The sequence below is a fragment of the Hyla sarda genome, chromosome 7 (assembly GCF_029499605.1).
Source record: "Hyla sarda isolate aHylSar1 chromosome 7, aHylSar1.hap1, whole genome shotgun sequence".
In the NCBI taxonomy this organism is placed as follows: Eukaryota; Metazoa; Chordata; class Amphibia; order Anura; family Hylidae; genus Hyla; species Hyla sarda.
The window spans coordinates 221,346,635-221,364,134 of NC_079195.1; the positions used below are offsets into that span (position 1 = coordinate 221,346,635).

General features: G+C 40.2%; 1 protein-coding gene across 1 annotated transcript in view; it reads right to left on the reverse strand.

Moving 5' to 3' along the window:
• Window positions 1-3,863: 3,863 nt before the first annotated feature.
• Window positions 3,864-17,500, reverse strand: part of LOC130282265 (methylcrotonoyl-CoA carboxylase beta chain, mitochondrial-like) — a 26,441-nt gene continuing 12,804 nt past the window's right edge. The window contains exons 5-12 of the mRNA XM_056530310.1: window positions 16,693-16,871; window positions 16,213-16,405; window positions 13,154-13,245; window positions 11,102-11,258; window positions 10,897-11,019; window positions 10,007-10,149; window positions 6,866-6,947; window positions 3,864-4,050 (exon numbers count right to left, since the gene is read on the reverse strand). Coding sequence (XP_056386285.1) covers window positions 3,967-4,050; window positions 6,866-6,947; window positions 10,007-10,149; window positions 10,897-11,019; window positions 11,102-11,258; window positions 13,154-13,245; window positions 16,213-16,405; window positions 16,693-16,871 — 1,053 coding nt within the window. The 3' untranslated portion in view covers window positions 3,864-3,966. The remainder of the gene's footprint in view (window positions 4,051-6,865; window positions 6,948-10,006; window positions 10,150-10,896; window positions 11,020-11,101; window positions 11,259-13,153; window positions 13,246-16,212; window positions 16,406-16,692; window positions 16,872-17,500) is intronic.

Sequence of the window (17,500 nt, forward strand, 5' to 3'; positions counted from 1 at the left end):
AATCCGCAATAGAGACAGATTTGCTGATTTTCCTTCAGGCCCATTAAAGTCAATGGTAGGAAAATCCGCAGCGGATTTTCCTTGGCAAACATGCTGCGGAAATTCCCCAGGTAATCAGTCCGTGTGAACATACCCTAAGGATACGTCCACACGGGTGGATTTATTTGCAGGTTTCCCGCTGCGTATTTGAAAGGGGGTTGGCTCTTCTCGACTGTCCGCTGCAGAATTTCCGCTGAGGAAAATCCGCTGCAAGCCCCATTGAAGTCAACAGGGTCTGTGGCAGATTTTCCGCAGCGGAAATACCCCAGTGGAAAATCTGCTGCGGACAGCCGAGAAGAGCCCGCCCACTTTCAAATACGTAGCGGGTAACCTGCAAATAAATCCGCCCGTGTGAACTTACCCTAAGGGTGCGTTCACACATGCGTATTTTCTGCTGCAGATTTGCTGTCAAAGATTTTGCTACCCATTGAAGTCAATGGGCAACAAAATCTGCAGCAGCAAAAATATGCACATGTGAACACACCCTAAATCACTAAAAAGGAGAAGAAAGGGGAGGAGGGGGATGCAGCTGCAAGCCCTCACACAATGTCAGAAGGGTGAACTTCTGATTGGCTGGGAGAACACTGCACAGATGATGTCACACCAGGAAGAGCCCACCCACTCAGCAAGTACAATGGAGAGAGGGAATATGCAGGTACAGGAACTGGTAGTGTAAACCAATACCAGTGTTTCCCAACCAGGGTGCCTCCAGATGTTGCAAAACTACAACTCCCAGCATGCCTGGACAGCCGAAGGCTGTCCAGGCATCCTGGGAGTTGTAGTTTTGCAACATCTGGAGGCACCCTGGTTGGGAAACCATGCAGAAAACAGAAGAGCCTGAGAAGGAGGGGTATGCAGCTGCAGGTTTTCATCTAATGTTTCAAGGAGAGACATCTGATTGGCCCAGAACAAAAATTATAGACAACACAAAAACACAAACCCTAAGAATACATATTAAAGGGGTACTCCACTGGAAAACATTTTTATTTAAGTCAACTGGTGCCAGAAAGTTAAACAGATTTGTAAATTACTTCTATGTAAGAAACCTTAATCCTTCCAGTATTTACCAGTTGCTGTATACTACAGAGGAAGTTCTTTTCTTTTTGAACTTCCTGTCTGTCTGTCCACAGTGTTCTCTGCTGACACCTCTGTCCATGTCAGGAACTGTCCAGAGTAGGAGCAAATCCCCATAGTAAACCTCTCCTGCACTGGACAGTTCCTGACATGGACAGAGGTGTCAGCAGAGAGCACTGTGGTCAGACAGAAAGGAAATTAAAAAAGAAAAGAACTTCCTGTGGAGCATAGAGCAGCTGATAAGTACTGGAAGGATTAAGATTTTTTTAATAGAAGTAACTTACAAATCAGTTCAACTTTCTGGCACCAGTTGATTTAAAAAAAAAAAAAAAAATGTTTTCCAGGGGAGTACCCCTTTAAGTATTTATGTATAGATATAATTAGTCTCCAGGTTCCTTGTTAGGTTTGGAGGACGTGTTATCCCCTACGAATGTACTAGGGTTCACCAGAGAACCAAGGATACATAAGACGCCTCCATAAACCAGAGATATGGGCTAAACCAATTATCCACTATGAGCGGCCATGATGGTCAGATATATTCCTTCCTATATACCTCGTACCCTAAAGACAATATACACCGGGAGGTGTGCTGGGCGGTGAAACCGTAGTAACAATAAGGGATGGCGAATACCAAATCATTGAAATATGTACAATACACTCACTGCCCCATAAAAAGGATTGCGGCATAGGCAAAACCATTAATAAAATATATAATCAGGGTTGGATAGCGCAATCCTCAACGAAGATGATGTAGGAAGTGACACAAGTAACTACAACAGTACAAATGGAGGCATCGCAAACGCACAAAATAAGAAGAAAAACCACTTAGATAAATGTGGAATAACCACAGGCAACAGCTAATGAATGGATCCGGCACAGTATCCTGGTATGAGGCCATGATCCATGAAGTCCCTGGATAATGTGGCAGACCTAACGAGATAGATAGATAGATAGATCTGAGATAGATAGATCGATAGATAGATACAGTGGGGATCAAAAGTTTGGGCACCCCAGGTAAAAATTTGTATTAATGTGCATAAAGAAGCCAAGGAAAGATGGAAAAATCTCCAAAAGGCATCAAATTACAGATTAGACATTATTATAATATGTCAACAAAAGTTAGATTTTATTTCCATCATTTACACTTTCAAAATAACAGAAAGCAAAAAAATGGCGTCTGCAAAAGTTTGGGCACCCTGCAGAGATAATATCTTGTACTGCCCCCTTTGGCAAGTATCACAGCTTGTAAACGCTTTTTGTAGCCAGCCAAGAGTCTTTCAATTCTTGTTTGAGGTATCTTTGCCCATTCTTCCTTACAAAAGTCTTCCAGTTCTTTGAGATTTCTGGGCTGTCTGTCACGCACTGCTCTTTTAAGGTCTATCCATAGATTTTCAATTATGTTGAGGTCAGGAGATTGTGAAGGCCATGGCAAAACCTTCAGCTAACGCCTCTTGATGTAATCCCCTGTGGATTTCAAGGTGTGTTTAGGATCATTATCCATTTGTAGAAGCCATCCTCTCTTTAACTTCAGCTTTTTCACAGATGGCATCAAGTTAGCATTCAAAATTTGCAGAAATTTTATTGAATCCATTTTTCCTTCTACTCTTGAGATGTTCCCTATGGCACTGGCTGCAATACAACCCCAAAGCATGATTGATCCACCCCCATTCTTAACAGTTGGACAGAGGTTCTTTTCATTAAATTCTGTTCCCCTTCTTCTCCAAACGTACCTTTGCTCATTCCGGCCAAAAAGTTCAATTTTAACCTCATCGGTCCACAGAACTTGTTTCCAAAATGCATCAGGCTTGTCTATACGTTCATTTGCAAAGTTCAAACGCTGATTTTTGTGGTGAGGACGTAGAAGAGGTTTTCTTCTGATGACTCTTCCATGAAGACCATATTTGTACAAGTATCTCTATATAGTGGAATAGTGTACCACAACTCCAGTGTCTGCCAGATCTTTCTGGAGGGATTGTGCAGTCAAACGTGGGTTTTTAATTGTTTTTCTCACAATCCTGCGAACTGTTCTGTCTGATATTTTTCTTGGTCTTCCAGATCTTGCTTTAACTTCCACTGTTCCTGATGACTGCCATTTCTTAATTACATTCCGAACAGAGGATATTGACATCTGAAAACGTTTTGCGATCTTCTTATAGCCTTCTCCAGCTTTGTGAGCGTCAACTATTTTCAGTTTCAGATTTCTAGACAACTGCTTAGAAGAACCCGTGGTGCTGATTGTTGGGGCAAGGTCAGATGAGTCTGGGCATTTAAAACCATTGAGATGGACATCACCTGGTCTTCCCAGATGATGATTGAGAACAATCCATGACACTGGCAGGTCTCAGCTTTGCAAAGGGGGCCGTGCATGCTATAAATTCTGCAGGGGGCCTAAACTTTTGCAGACACCATTTTTTTGTTTTCTGTTATTTTGAAAGTGCAAATGATGGAAATAAAATCTAACTTTTGGTGACATATTATAAGAATGTCTAATCTGTAATTTGATGCCTTTTGGAGACTTTTCCATCTTTCCTTGGCTTCTTTATGCACATTAATACAAATTTTTACCTGGGGTGCCCAAAATTTTGATCCCCATTGTATCTCATATCATATCTATCTCATATCTATCTATCTATATCTCATATCTATCTCTCTATCTATATCTCATAGATAGATAGGTATGAGATATAGATAGATAGGTATGAGATATAGATCGATAGGAGATAAACAGAGACACCATCCATAACTGAGAATTTTACATTTGAGTTTATTATACAAAAAAGGCACTATGATCTTTACAAACATTATTCTATATAATATTTACATGTCTAAAAACATATTTTTACAATCTTTCTGTCACATTCTCAGGAGCGGGGATCTTTGGGAATCGGTTCTTTCGTATTTTTGTTGGCTAATAATTTTCAAGCAATTGCCAAGAACCTAAAAACAAAAAAATTAAAAATTAAATCTGTAAAAAAAACTTACTTTTCTGAACATTACACACATGAAAACATGATATTTTTTTATATGTTACTTCTAGGCTATTTTGATTGTACTACTTAACCCCTGAATGACGCAGCGATTTTTCATTTTTTCCCCCTCACCTTTTAAAATCTATAACTCCTTAAAGGGGTATTCCAGCCAAATAGATCTTATCCCCCTATCCAAAGTATAGGAGATAAGATGTCTGATTGCGGGGGTCCAGCGGCGGGCCCCCCACGATCAGACATCTTATCCTCAATCCTTTGGTTAGGGGATAAGATGTATTTGGCCGGAATACCCCTTTACATTTTCCATTGATCAGTATTACTGGCGCTCTGCTTCCCACATCTGCCAAAGCAGCCTGGAAAAGCAAAAGCTCTGACAACATGGAGGCAGGTAGGGACCCTCCGGCTGTCATGTCAGCTGATCGGGACCCAGCAATCACCCCGCAATGGTCCCAATCAGCTTTACTGAAGGACTGGCACTAATATTTTACTGGCTATCAACCTTGATCGTAGGATCCTAAAGGGTTAAAGATAAACTCCAGTGATAATGTTTCTTTGTCCTATATGTCCAGGCTGCCGGAATAAAAATAATGAACTCTATCTTACCTTTTGCCGCTCCCGCAATGCCCCCTATATCAGTCTCCCGTCCGCCCGCCCCCTCGTGACGTCACGTCCGCCCCCTCAACGAAAGTCTATGGGAAGGGGGCGCGACGGCCGTCGCGCCCCCTTCCCATAGACTTTCGTTGAGGGGGCGGGCGTGACGTCACGAGGGGGCGGGCATGACGTCCCGAGGGGGCGGGCGTGACGTCACGAGGGGCGGCCCCGAACACGGAAGCCCGCACACAGCGTTCAGAACAATAAACTTCCGGACGCTGGGGAGCGGAGTACCCTTTTAAAGTTACAGGCCCAGAGCCATAAGGCTGCACTACTGAGACATTCTTGTGACACCATTTCAACAGTAAATCTTCTCAGTCTCGGGAGATGTGTTGCCATGGTAACAATGAAGGAGATTTATGAAACTGTATAAGGCAGGGTTCACACCACGTTTTTGCAATACAGTTTCCGTGTCAGGTTTTTGATGAAAAACGGATTCCTCAAAACCGGACTAAACTGTATCAAAACGTGTGTACAAATTTTAAACCCGAATACAGTTTGAAAAAATGACGTCCAGTTGCCTCCGTTTTAAGGGTGCGTTCCCACCTGGCGTATACGCAGCATATTTCACGCTGCGCAAAATTTGTGGCAGCAGCGGGAAATACGCTGCGTATTCCTCGCTCACTATACGCACGGGGCTTTCCGGCGGCAGCCTTATGTGTACAGTGTGTTTTGGAGGCGGAGCCGCGCGTCACAGTCACGACGGCACATGGCCCCACCTCTAAAACTCACACGCATAGGGCTCGCTCACTATACGCACGGAGCTTTCCGGCGGCAGCCTTATGTGTACAGTGCGTTTTGGTGGCGGAGCCGCGCGTCACAGTCACGACGGCACACGGCCCCCCGCCTCTAAAACTCACTACACGCATAGGGCTCGCTCACTATACACCGGAAAGCCCTGTGTATAGTGAGCGAGGAATACACAGCTTATTTCCTGCTGCTGCTGCCACAAATTTTGCGCAGCGTAAAATACAATGCCTATACAACGGGTGGGAACACAACCTTAAGAAAAAAAAAACGTATACGTTTTTTAAAACTTTTCACTCCATTATGAATGAAAAAAAACTTTCGGTGTCAAAAACCATATGGTGAATAAAAATGGTTGGAACTGTACACACATACAGTTCCCATTGATTCCCATGTTAAAAAAAAAAAAAAAAAAAAAAACATACGGTTTCCATACGGTTTTTCACCCGGACCAAAAACGTGGTGGGCTACGATATTAGGTACGGGGGGAAAAAAAAACGGACAAAACCGTACAGGATGCAAAACGGACACAAGCGGATGCATCTTTTGGCGTACAGTTTTCAATACAGTTCCACACGGTCTTCACACTGAAAACGTATACGGGAACTGTACTGCAAAAACGTGGTGTGAACCCGGCCTAAAAGACATAGGGGGAGATTTATCAAAACCTGTCAAGAGGAAAAGTTGCTGAGTTGCCCATAGCAACCAATCAGATCGCTACTTTCATTTCTCACAGGGCTTTTCAAAAATGAAAGAAGCGATCTGATTGGTTGCTATGGGCAACTCAGCTACTTTTCCTCTGGACAGGTTTTCATAAATCTTCCCCATAGGGCCAGATTTTTCAATGTGAGACAAACGCTGTCTTTAAAGTGAAAACTGAGCTGTGATTGGTTGCTATGGGAAAAACCAGATTGATAAATCCGGGCGCATACCAACCAATGACAGTTCAGCTTTAATTTTGCATTTCATTCGGGTAAAATGAAAACTGCACCGTCATTGGTTGCTATGGGCAACAAAGGTCAATTATTCTTTTAGTTTCAATAATGCTCCCCCATTGTCTCCATGACAACACAATTCATGAAAGAAACTGGAACAGGAAATGTTGTCATGACAACGTTTCAGTAGTGCAGCCTCAGGCTCTGGGCCTGAAGCTTTTCATAAATCTGATCCAATGAGGATAAAAATCACATTACGGATCGACCGATATTGATTTTTTAGGGCCGATCCGATAATCTGTGAACGTTAAGGCCGATAGCCTTATAAAGGCTGATAAAGTGCCCACTTTAAATCATTGATCTGCAGCGGCTTCTGTGGGGCTGGGGGGGCGTGGAGAAAAAGCCGATAACTTAAGCCGATATAATACTGACCCGCCTGGTGTCCTGGGGTAAGATCACGCCATCGTCCCAGAGTCTTCCTGATGAATAAAATGCTGAACTTTCCTCTTTCAACCTAAGACACAAACAATCAATCAATGAGCCACCCCCAGTAACCTCTGACACCTGGGAAACCAAAGAGAGTCTTTTTCTTTCCATAAACAGCGCCCCCATTGGCAGGGACCATGGTTGGTATTGCAGCTCAACACCATTCAAGTGAATACCAGAAAAAAAAAAACGTGTCTCTTGTTCCTATTCTATACAACCCCATTAGGACTCATCTATTACTCCAAAATATGGAGGAATTACCCAAACCTATTTTCTGATAATGCAGGTTCTAATAATCTAACACAGAACTGTAATATTATACACGACCAGAAAGAGAACAATTAGAAAGAAAAAAAAATCCCCAATTTTATGAGAAAATAAAGTTATTCTGCGTAGTGTGAACAGGGCTTAAAGGGGTACTCCACCCCTAGATATCTTATCCCCTATCCATAGGATAGGGGATAAGATGTCTGATCACGGGGTCCTGCAGCTGGGACCCCTGCGGTCTCTAAAGGAACGCCAGGTTCGGGTGGTGTGATGTAATGGCAACGCCCTCATGACATCACACCACGCCCCCTCAATGCAAGTCTATAAGAGTGGGCGTGGCGGCTGCCATGCCCCCTCCCATAGACTAGCATTGAGGGGGCGTGGTGTGACGTCACGACCCCTGCTGCTCGCACCAAGCGTTCGGAACAAAATGTTCCGAACGTTGGGTCGGCGGAGTACCCCTTTAAGACAATTTGTTAGTTTAAAGGGGTACTCCGCTGGAAAACATTAACTTTCTGGAAACAGTTGATTTAAAAGGAAAACAGATTTGTAAAATTACTTCTATTAAAAAAAATCAATCCTTCCGGTACTTATCAGCTACTGTATACTACAGAGTAAGTTCTTTTCTTTTTTTTTACATTTCTTTTCTGTCTGACCACAGTTCTCTCTGCTGACATCTCTGTCCATGTCAGGAACTGTCCAGAGCAGGAGAGGTTTGCTAAGGGGAATTGCTCCTACTCTGGACAGTTCATGACATGGACAGAGGTGTCAGCAGAGAGCACTGTGGTCAGACTGGAAAGAATTTCAGAAAGAAAAGAACTTCCTGTGGAACATTCAGCAGCTGATAAGTACTGGAATGATTAAGATTTTTAAATAGAAGTAATTTACAAATCTGGAATAGTAGACAATGTCCAGCTCACCGTGTAGTCGCTCCTCGCTCGGACTGTGCTACGGCAGGCACACAATGCAATGTAGCATAAAACAAGAGATTATCCAGCGAAGGAATGGTGCCAAAGAACTCTTCTTTATTGTTAAAAGCCAGCAAAACAGGAACAAACGTGACGCTTTTCAGGTGTCCATATGCACCCTTAGTCGTACATGTATGACTAAGGGTGCATATGGACACCTGAAACGTGTCACATTTGTTCCTGTTTTGCTGGCTTAAATCTGTTTAAAGGGGTTATCCAGGAAAAAACTTATTTTTGATATATATATATCTCAACTGGCTCCGGAAAGTTAAACAGATTTGTAAATTACTTCTATTAAAAGATCTTAATCCTTTCAGTACTTATGAGCTTATGAAGTTAAGGTTGATCTTTTCTGTCTAAGTGCTCTCTGTTGACACGTGTCTCGGGAACCGCCCAGTTTAGAAGCAAATCCCCATAGCAAACCTTTTCTAAACTGGGCGGTTCCCAAGACACGTGTCATCAGAGAGCACTTAGACAGAAAAGAACAACTCAACTTCAGCAGCTGATAAGTACTGGAAGGATTAAGATTTTTTAATAGAAGTAATTTACAAATCTGTTTAACTTTCTGGAGCCAGTTGATATATAAAAAAAAGTTTTTTTCCTGGAATACCCCTTTAACTTTCCGGCACCAGTTGATTTAAAAAAAAATATATATATATATGCGGAGTACCACTTTAAATGCAGTGCACTTAAAAGTGACATGTTCCTTGGCATAGGAGGACGGGATATGAGATTAGGATATCAGGACAGGATATGAGGACGAGAGCGTCATTGCTGCTTTTAAAGGGGTATTCCAGGAAAAAACTTTTTTTTATATATCAACTGGTTCCAGAAAGTTAAACAGATTTGTAAATAACTTCTATTAAAAAAAATCTTAATCCTTTCAGTACTTATGAGCTTCTGAAATTAAGGTTGTTCTTTTCTGTCTAAGTAATCTCTGATGACACGTGTCTCGGGAAACGCCCAGTTTTGAAGCAAATTCCCATAGCAAACCTCTTCTAAACTGGGCGGTTACCGAGACACGTGTCATCAGAGAGCACTTAGACAGAAAAGAACAACCTAAACTTCAGAAGCTCATAAGTACTGAAAGGATTAAGATTTTTTAATAGAAGTAATTTACAAATCTGTTTAACTTTCTGGAGCCAGTTGATATATATATATATATATATATATAAAAAAGTTTTTTCCTGGATAACCCCTTTAATTTCCCCCAAGGTTTAGGTAAGAAGACTGGGCAATGCTGGGTACTCTGCACGTATATAACAAAACTTTTATGCATAACCCTGCTGCCTGACCCATGTTGCAATGTAACCTCAATCTAATCAATACCATTTTTACATACTTTTCTCGGACCATCTGAAATCCAGGATATCCGATATAACGGCACCTGTCAGAACCCACAGATAAACGGATTAAGGGTGCGCTCACACGCGCGGATTTTCGCAGCGGATTTAGCTGCGGATCCGCTGGTGAAGGCCCCGCTCTATGCTGGCTTTACATGTGCCTGCTCGTAGCGGCAATACCCGCTACGAGCAGACACACTGCAGCGACGTGCGCGCCGTACTCTCACATCGCTCTCCCTGCTCTGAGCTAGGCAGAGAGCTCCCGCGATGTGCGAGTATACTGCGACTCACACAACGCAGTGTGTCTGCTGGTAGCCGCGTATTGCCACTACGAGCAGGCACATGTAAAGACAGCATAGAGCGGGGGCCTTCACCAGTGGATCCGCAGCGTAAAATACGCTGTAAATCCGCGCGTGTGAACGTACCCTAAAGGAATATTGCAATATTGAACGATGGAATAAGAGATGGGTCGTCATACGCGATAATTCACGAGGACCCAATCTTCATACCTGTCCAGCTGCGTCTTGAATTCTTTCTTATCTGTCCAGCCTTCATCCTTCTGACCGCTCCACGACAACCTGGTGGCATCCACAAGGCCAATTCTTGCATTTGGCCACAGGAACAAAAAATTTGGCTCGTATGATCTCCCGCACTAAAAAAAAAAATAAAAATAAATAAATAAATGATTTGAAAGACAAAAAGTAGGGGGTGAAGTCAAGAACGTCCGGTCCAATCGCACAGAAGAGATGCTGTAGAGCAGTGGTCTCCAACCTGCGGACCTCCAGATGTTGCAAAACTACAACTCCCAGCATGCCCGGACAGCCAACGGCTGTCCGGGCATGCTGGGAGTTGTAGTTTTGCAACATCTGGAGGTCCGCAGGTTGGAGAACACTGCTGTAGAGCAAAATGCTAAACATGTCCTGCTATGTCTGGCTATGATATAAAGGAGTCAGATTAAAAAGGGGTTATCCAGGAAAAAAAATGTTTTTATATATTAACTGGCTCCAGAATGTTAAACAGATTCGTAAATTACTTCTATTAAAAAAAATATTAATCCTTTCAGTACTTATGAGCTGCTGAAGTTGAGTTGTTCTTTTCTGTACAAGTGCTCTCTGATGACACCTGTCTCGGGAACCGCACAGTTTGGAAGAAAATCCCCATAGCAAACCTCTTCTACTCTGTGAAGTTCCCGAGACAAGAAGATGTCAGCAGAGAGCACTGTTACCAGACAGAAAAGAACAACTCAACTTTAGCAGCTGGTAATTATTGAAAGGAATAAGATTTTTTAATAGAAGTAATTTAGAAATCTGTTTAACTTTCTGGAGCCAATTGATATATATAAAAGTAGTTTTTTTCCTGGAATACCCCTTTAATCATCCCATTTCATCTGTATACATACCATGGCAAAGCTTTCTCCTCCATGGCAGCCACCGATTACCACCGTGATTTTTGGCACCGTGGCACAAGCTACAGCGGCGATCATTGAGGCCTGAGCTTTTAATCTGTTTGTGAGCTCTTCTGCCTGTACAAAGAGGAGTTCAACTATTAATAAGGAGATAAAATAAAGAGCGGCTTTGTTCTACATGTCAACCAAAAGGCCTCACCTTTGACACATTTGGAGGCAGGTGATCCAGAGAAGATGTGTTTTGGAAAAACAGCAGAGGAATATCCCGCTGGTTACAGATCTGTACGAAATGACTTCCTTTAAGAGAGGCGTCATGGGTCAGGTCTCCATTGCTAGCTACAATTCCAACCAAATTACTAAAAGAACAACAAAAACTATACAGTATCTATTTATATTATAGACCTCAAGGCAACAAGACATTAAAAAGAGAATCAATGCAACCGGCCTCCACTATGTACAGGAATATAACTACTATAATACTGCCTCTATATACAGTACAAGAATATAACTACTATAATACTGCCTCCTATATACAAGAATATAACTAATATAATACTGCTCCTATATACAAGAATATAACTACTATAATACTGCTCCTATATACAAGAATATAACTACTATAATACTGCCCCTATATACAAGAATATACCTACTATAATACTGCTCCTATATACAAGAATATAACTACTATAATACTGCTCCTATGTACAAGAATATAACTACTATAATACTGCTCCTATATACAAGAATATAACTGCTATAATACTGCTCCTATATACCAGAATATAACTGCTATAATACTGCTCCTATATACAATAATATAACTACTATAATACTGCTCCTATATACAAGAATATAACTACTATAATACTGCCTCCTATATACAAGAATATAACTACTATAATACTGCCCCTATGTACAAGAATATAACTACTATAATACTGCTCCCAATATACAAGAATATAACTACTATAATACTGCCTCCTATATACAAGAATATAACTACTATAATACTGCCTCCTATTTACAAGAATATAACTACTATAATACTGCTCCTATATACAAGAATATAACTACTATAATACTGCCTCCTATATACAAGAATATAACTACTATAATACTGCCTCCTATATACAAGAATATAACTACTATAATACTGCCCCTATATACAAGAATATAACTACTATAATACTGCTCCTATATACAAGAATATATCTACTATAATACTGCTCCTATATACAAGAATATAACTACTATAATACTGCTCCTATATACAAGAATATAACTACTATAATACTGCTCCTATATACAAGAATATAACTACTATAATACTGCTCCTATATAACAGAATATAACTACTATAATACTGCTCCTATATACAAGAATATAACTACTATAATACTGTCCTCTATATACAAGAATATAACTACTATAATACTGCTCCTATATACAAGGATATATCTACTATAATACTGCCACCTATATACAAGAATATAAATACTATAATACTGCTCCTATGTACAAGAATATAACTACTATAATACTGCTCCTATATACAAGGATATATCTACTATAATACTGCCTCCTATATACAAGAATATAACTACTATAATACTGCTTCTATATACAAGAATATAACTACTATAATACTGCCCCCTATATACAAGAATATAACTACTATAATACTGCTCCTATGTACAAGAATATAACTACTATAATACAGCTCCTATGTACAAGAATATAACTACTATAATACTGCCTCCTATATACAAGAACATAACTACTATAATACTGCCCCTATATACAAGAATATATCTACTATAATACTGCCCCTATATACAAGAATATAACTACTATAATACTGCTCCTATATATAAGAATATAACTACTATAATACTGCTCCTATATACAAGAATATAACTACTATAATACTGCCTCCTATATACAGGAATATAACTACTATAATACTGCTCCTATATACAAGAATATAACTACTATAATACTGCCCCTATATACAAGAATATAACTACTATAATACTGCTCCTATATACAAGAATATATCTACTATAATACTGCCCCTATATACAAGAATATAACTACTATAATACTGTTCTCTTTTCTGACTATTTGTTCTGTTTCTGAAATGTCATTTTATATCATTGTGATAACATTATTATTATTTTGCTTTTATCTTCGCTCTAGTATGAGGAGTCATAACCTGGTTTTCGGTAATACTCAGGATTAAACATACCCTTCAATAGAAGCAAATCCGGTGACCAGTGTAGTTCCATAGTCTGCTTTGAATTCCAGTAGTTTACTGCCATCTAGTAGTCGGCTAAGTATCTGCAGAGAATAGAATACATATAGATACCAAACGTACTATATAACGTTACCTTCCTCAATCATGGGAACATGAAGACTCGGAATCTGCACTGAGCGACAATGTGAACCTGAGAGCAGCGCGAAATCTGCAGAACCGCTAATGCAGCTCTGGGTGTGAACGGTGACTACAGGGGAAACTAGGAAATTACAATATGATGCAAAGGTCTATTGTATTTCATTAATGCAACTTAAAAGGAAAGGAAGCATGAAGCGCTCCATAATCTCCTGGTAGACGGATGTGATGACCCTGGACTTAATGAAGCACAGTGACCACCACCAGCAGATGACATGGCCCCCAAATCATAGTAATTTGGTGGGTGGGGGGGGGGGAGAATTTGGGGTTGTCTTTAAGCCATAATCATCACAATTATGACAAATCACGGCTTGAACTATCTCGCTTTGCATAAAATGAATCTCACTCATATATTAGTTTCACCTTTTAAGTTGCTTCACTGAAATAAATGAACTTTGTGTCATTCAGGTGAAACTGCACAATAGCAATCAGACAGAAAGATATGAGATAGATATGAGAGAGAGATAGATATGAGATAGATAGATATGAGATAGATAGATATGAGATAGATGATAGATAGATAGATATGAGATAGATAGATATGAGATAGATGATAGATAGATAGATAGATATGAGATAGATAGATATGAGATAGATAGATATGAGATAGATAGATATGAGATAGATAGATATGAGATAGATAGATATGAGATAGATAGATATGAGATAGATAGATAGATATGAGATAGATAGATATGAGATAGATAGATATGAGATAGATAGATAGATAGATATGAGATAGATAGATATGAGATAGATAGATATGAGATAGATAGATATGAGATAGATAGATAGATAGATATGAGATAGATAGATATGAGATAGATAGATATGAGATAGATAGATAGATATGAGATAGATAGATATGAGATAGATAAATATGAGATAGATAGATAGGAGATAGATAGATAGATATGAGATAGATAAATATGAGATGGATAGATAGATAAATATGAGATAGATAGATAGATAGATAGATAGATATGAGATAGATAGATATGAGATAGATAGATATGAGATATGAGATAGATATGAGATAGATAGATATGAGATAGATACATAGATAGATAGATATGAGATAGATAGATATGAGATAGATAGATATGAGATATGAGATAGATACATAGATAGATAGATATGAGATAGATAGATATGAGATAGATATGAGATAGATAGATATGAGATAGATACATAGATAGATATGAGATAGATACATAGATAGATATGAGATAGATAGATATGAGATAGATATGAGATAGATATGAGATAGATACATAGATAGATAGATATGAGATAGATAGATATGAGATAGATATGAGATAGATAGATATGAGATAGATACATAGATAGATATGAGATAGATAGATATGAGATAGATAGATATGAGATAGATACATAGATAGATAGATATGAGATAGATAGATATGAGATAGATAGATATGAGATAGATATGAGATAGATAGATATGAGATAGATACATAGATAGATAGATATGAGATAGATAGATATGAGATAGATATGAGATAGATAGATATGAGATAGATACATAGATAGATAGATATGAGATAGATAGATATGAGATAGATAGATATGAGATAGATAGATAGATATGAGATAGATAGATATGAGATAGATAGATATGAGATAGATATGAGATAGATAGATATGAGATAGATAGATATGAGATAGATAAATATGAGATAGATATGAGATAGATATGAGATACAACCAAAGAATAAGTTGACCAGCACTATTGATACCAAACTATTATATGGACCTGGCTTACAGGTGCAGGCTGTTGGGCTAAATATACAGCAACAGGAGAATACAGCAGCACACTGCCAGCACAAAGATATAGATAAAACATGAGTATATAGATACAACATGAGTATATAGATAAAACATGAAAATACTCATGTTTTATCTATATCTCTGTGCTAGCAGTGTGCTGCTGTATTCTCCTGTTGCTGTATATTTAGCCCAGCAGCCTGCACCTGTATGCCAGGTCCATATAATAGTTTGGTATCAGTATGTGCTGGCCAACTTATTCTTTGGTTGTATTACACATACGGGGGAGGGGCAACCTCCATGTTGGCTCCTGCGCCCCACCCACCTCTATCAGGTGTATATAAGGTGCCTTGGATGTTTCAGACCTTGCAATGCCTGCTGAGCTGTTCACACAGAGGCACATTCATAGTGTAGGGTCCGTCCCAATAAGGCCACCTTATCGTGGTGGGACGGTCCAAGCTATTTGGCCGTCAAATTTGCAAGCTAAGTGCCTCATAATTTCATATTTTCATTTATTGTACTACAGCTGTATAGTTTTTCATGTTCTATCTATACACTCATGTTTTATCTATATCTTTGTGCTAACAGTGTGCTGCTGTATTCTCCTGTTGCTGTAGATAAAGAGATAGATATGATATGAGATAGATAGATATGAGATAGATATGAGATAGATAGATATGAGATAGATAGATAGATAGATATGAGATAGATAGATAGATAGATATGAGATAGATAGATATGAGATAGATATGAGATAGATAGATATGAGATAGATAGATAGATATGAGATAGATATGAGATAGATAGATATGAGATAGATAGATATGAGATAGATAGATATGAGATAGATATGAGATAGATATGAGATAGATATGAGATAGATAGATATGAGATAGATAGATATGAGATAGATAGATATGAGATAGATAGATATGAGATAGATAGATAGATATGAGATAGATATGAGATAGATAGATAAGAGATAGATAATAGACTTTTTATCTTGATCTTTCCTCTCAGTAATATGGACAGGGGTTGTCACCTATTGATTATATTACATTACTCACCAGTTTAACCCCCAGTGTGTGACTATAATCATGAGGCGCTAGTCCCGCCAGCTCTTCTGCGCTGTATACCGGGTCCTCAAACTGCGCTCTGTCTTCAGGCTCGGGGTCATAGTTTAAGGTGGAGACAATCATCCGGGCGCAGCTGTACGCCTCAGACTCCGTGACTGCAAAATGGTCGACACATCCGCTGACTCTGGGCAGAGAAGTGAGACTCAAGACATTGGTATGTACTGTACGTACTTCATGGCGATTTAAAAAAATATGACAACACCGCCCCCTTCTGTTAATAGTGTTTTATAGCGACTGAATTCACAGGTGCGATTACAAGGAAACTGCAGTGTTGACCCCCTCAGAATGCTGTTCTCCTAACCTGTCAGGTCCTGGGGTCTATAGCAGATTTACAAACCAGGGTGCCTCCAGCTGTTGCAAAACTATAACTCCCAGCATGCCCAGACAGCCGAAGGATTAAGGCGTTCCTACCTGGAGTGCAGCCTCGCTCCGCCCAGGTCTTCTGCAGTGACGTCCTCACCCGTAGCAGCTTTAACCAGTGGAGGTCCAGCTAGAAATATAGTTCCAATCCGGTCTACAATGATCGTCTCTTCTGCCATTGTCGGGATGTAAGCCCCTCCGGCTGTACATGAGCCGCACACTACTGCCACCTGCAGCACATCACATGTCATAGAGCGGGATCAGCATTATATATGTATATATAACCCCATCACAGATAAAGTTCTCCCCCCCCCCCCATCACAGATAATGTTTTCTCCCCCATCACAGATCACGTTCTCCCCCCCCATCACAGATCACGTTCTCTCCCCCATCACAGATCACGTTCTCCCCCCCATCACAGATCACGTTCTCCCCCCCATCACAGATAACGTTCTCCCCCCCCCCCATCACAGATAACGTTCTCCCCCCCCCCCATCACAGATAACATTCTCCCCCCCCCATCACAGATAACGTTCTCCCCCCCCCCCATCACAGATAACGTTCTCCCCCCCCCCATCACAGATAACGTTCTCCCCCCCCATCACAGATAACGTTCTCCCCCCCCATCACAGATAACGTTCTCGACCCCCATCACAGATAACGTTCTCGACCCCATCACAGATAACGTTCTCCCCCCCCCATCACAGATAACGTTCTCCCCCCCATCACAGATAACGTTCTCCCCCCATCACAGATAACGTTCTCCCCCCCATCACAGATAACGTTCTCCCCCCCCATCACAGATAACGTTCTCCCCCCCCATCACAGATAACGTTCTCCCCCCCCCCCATCACAGATA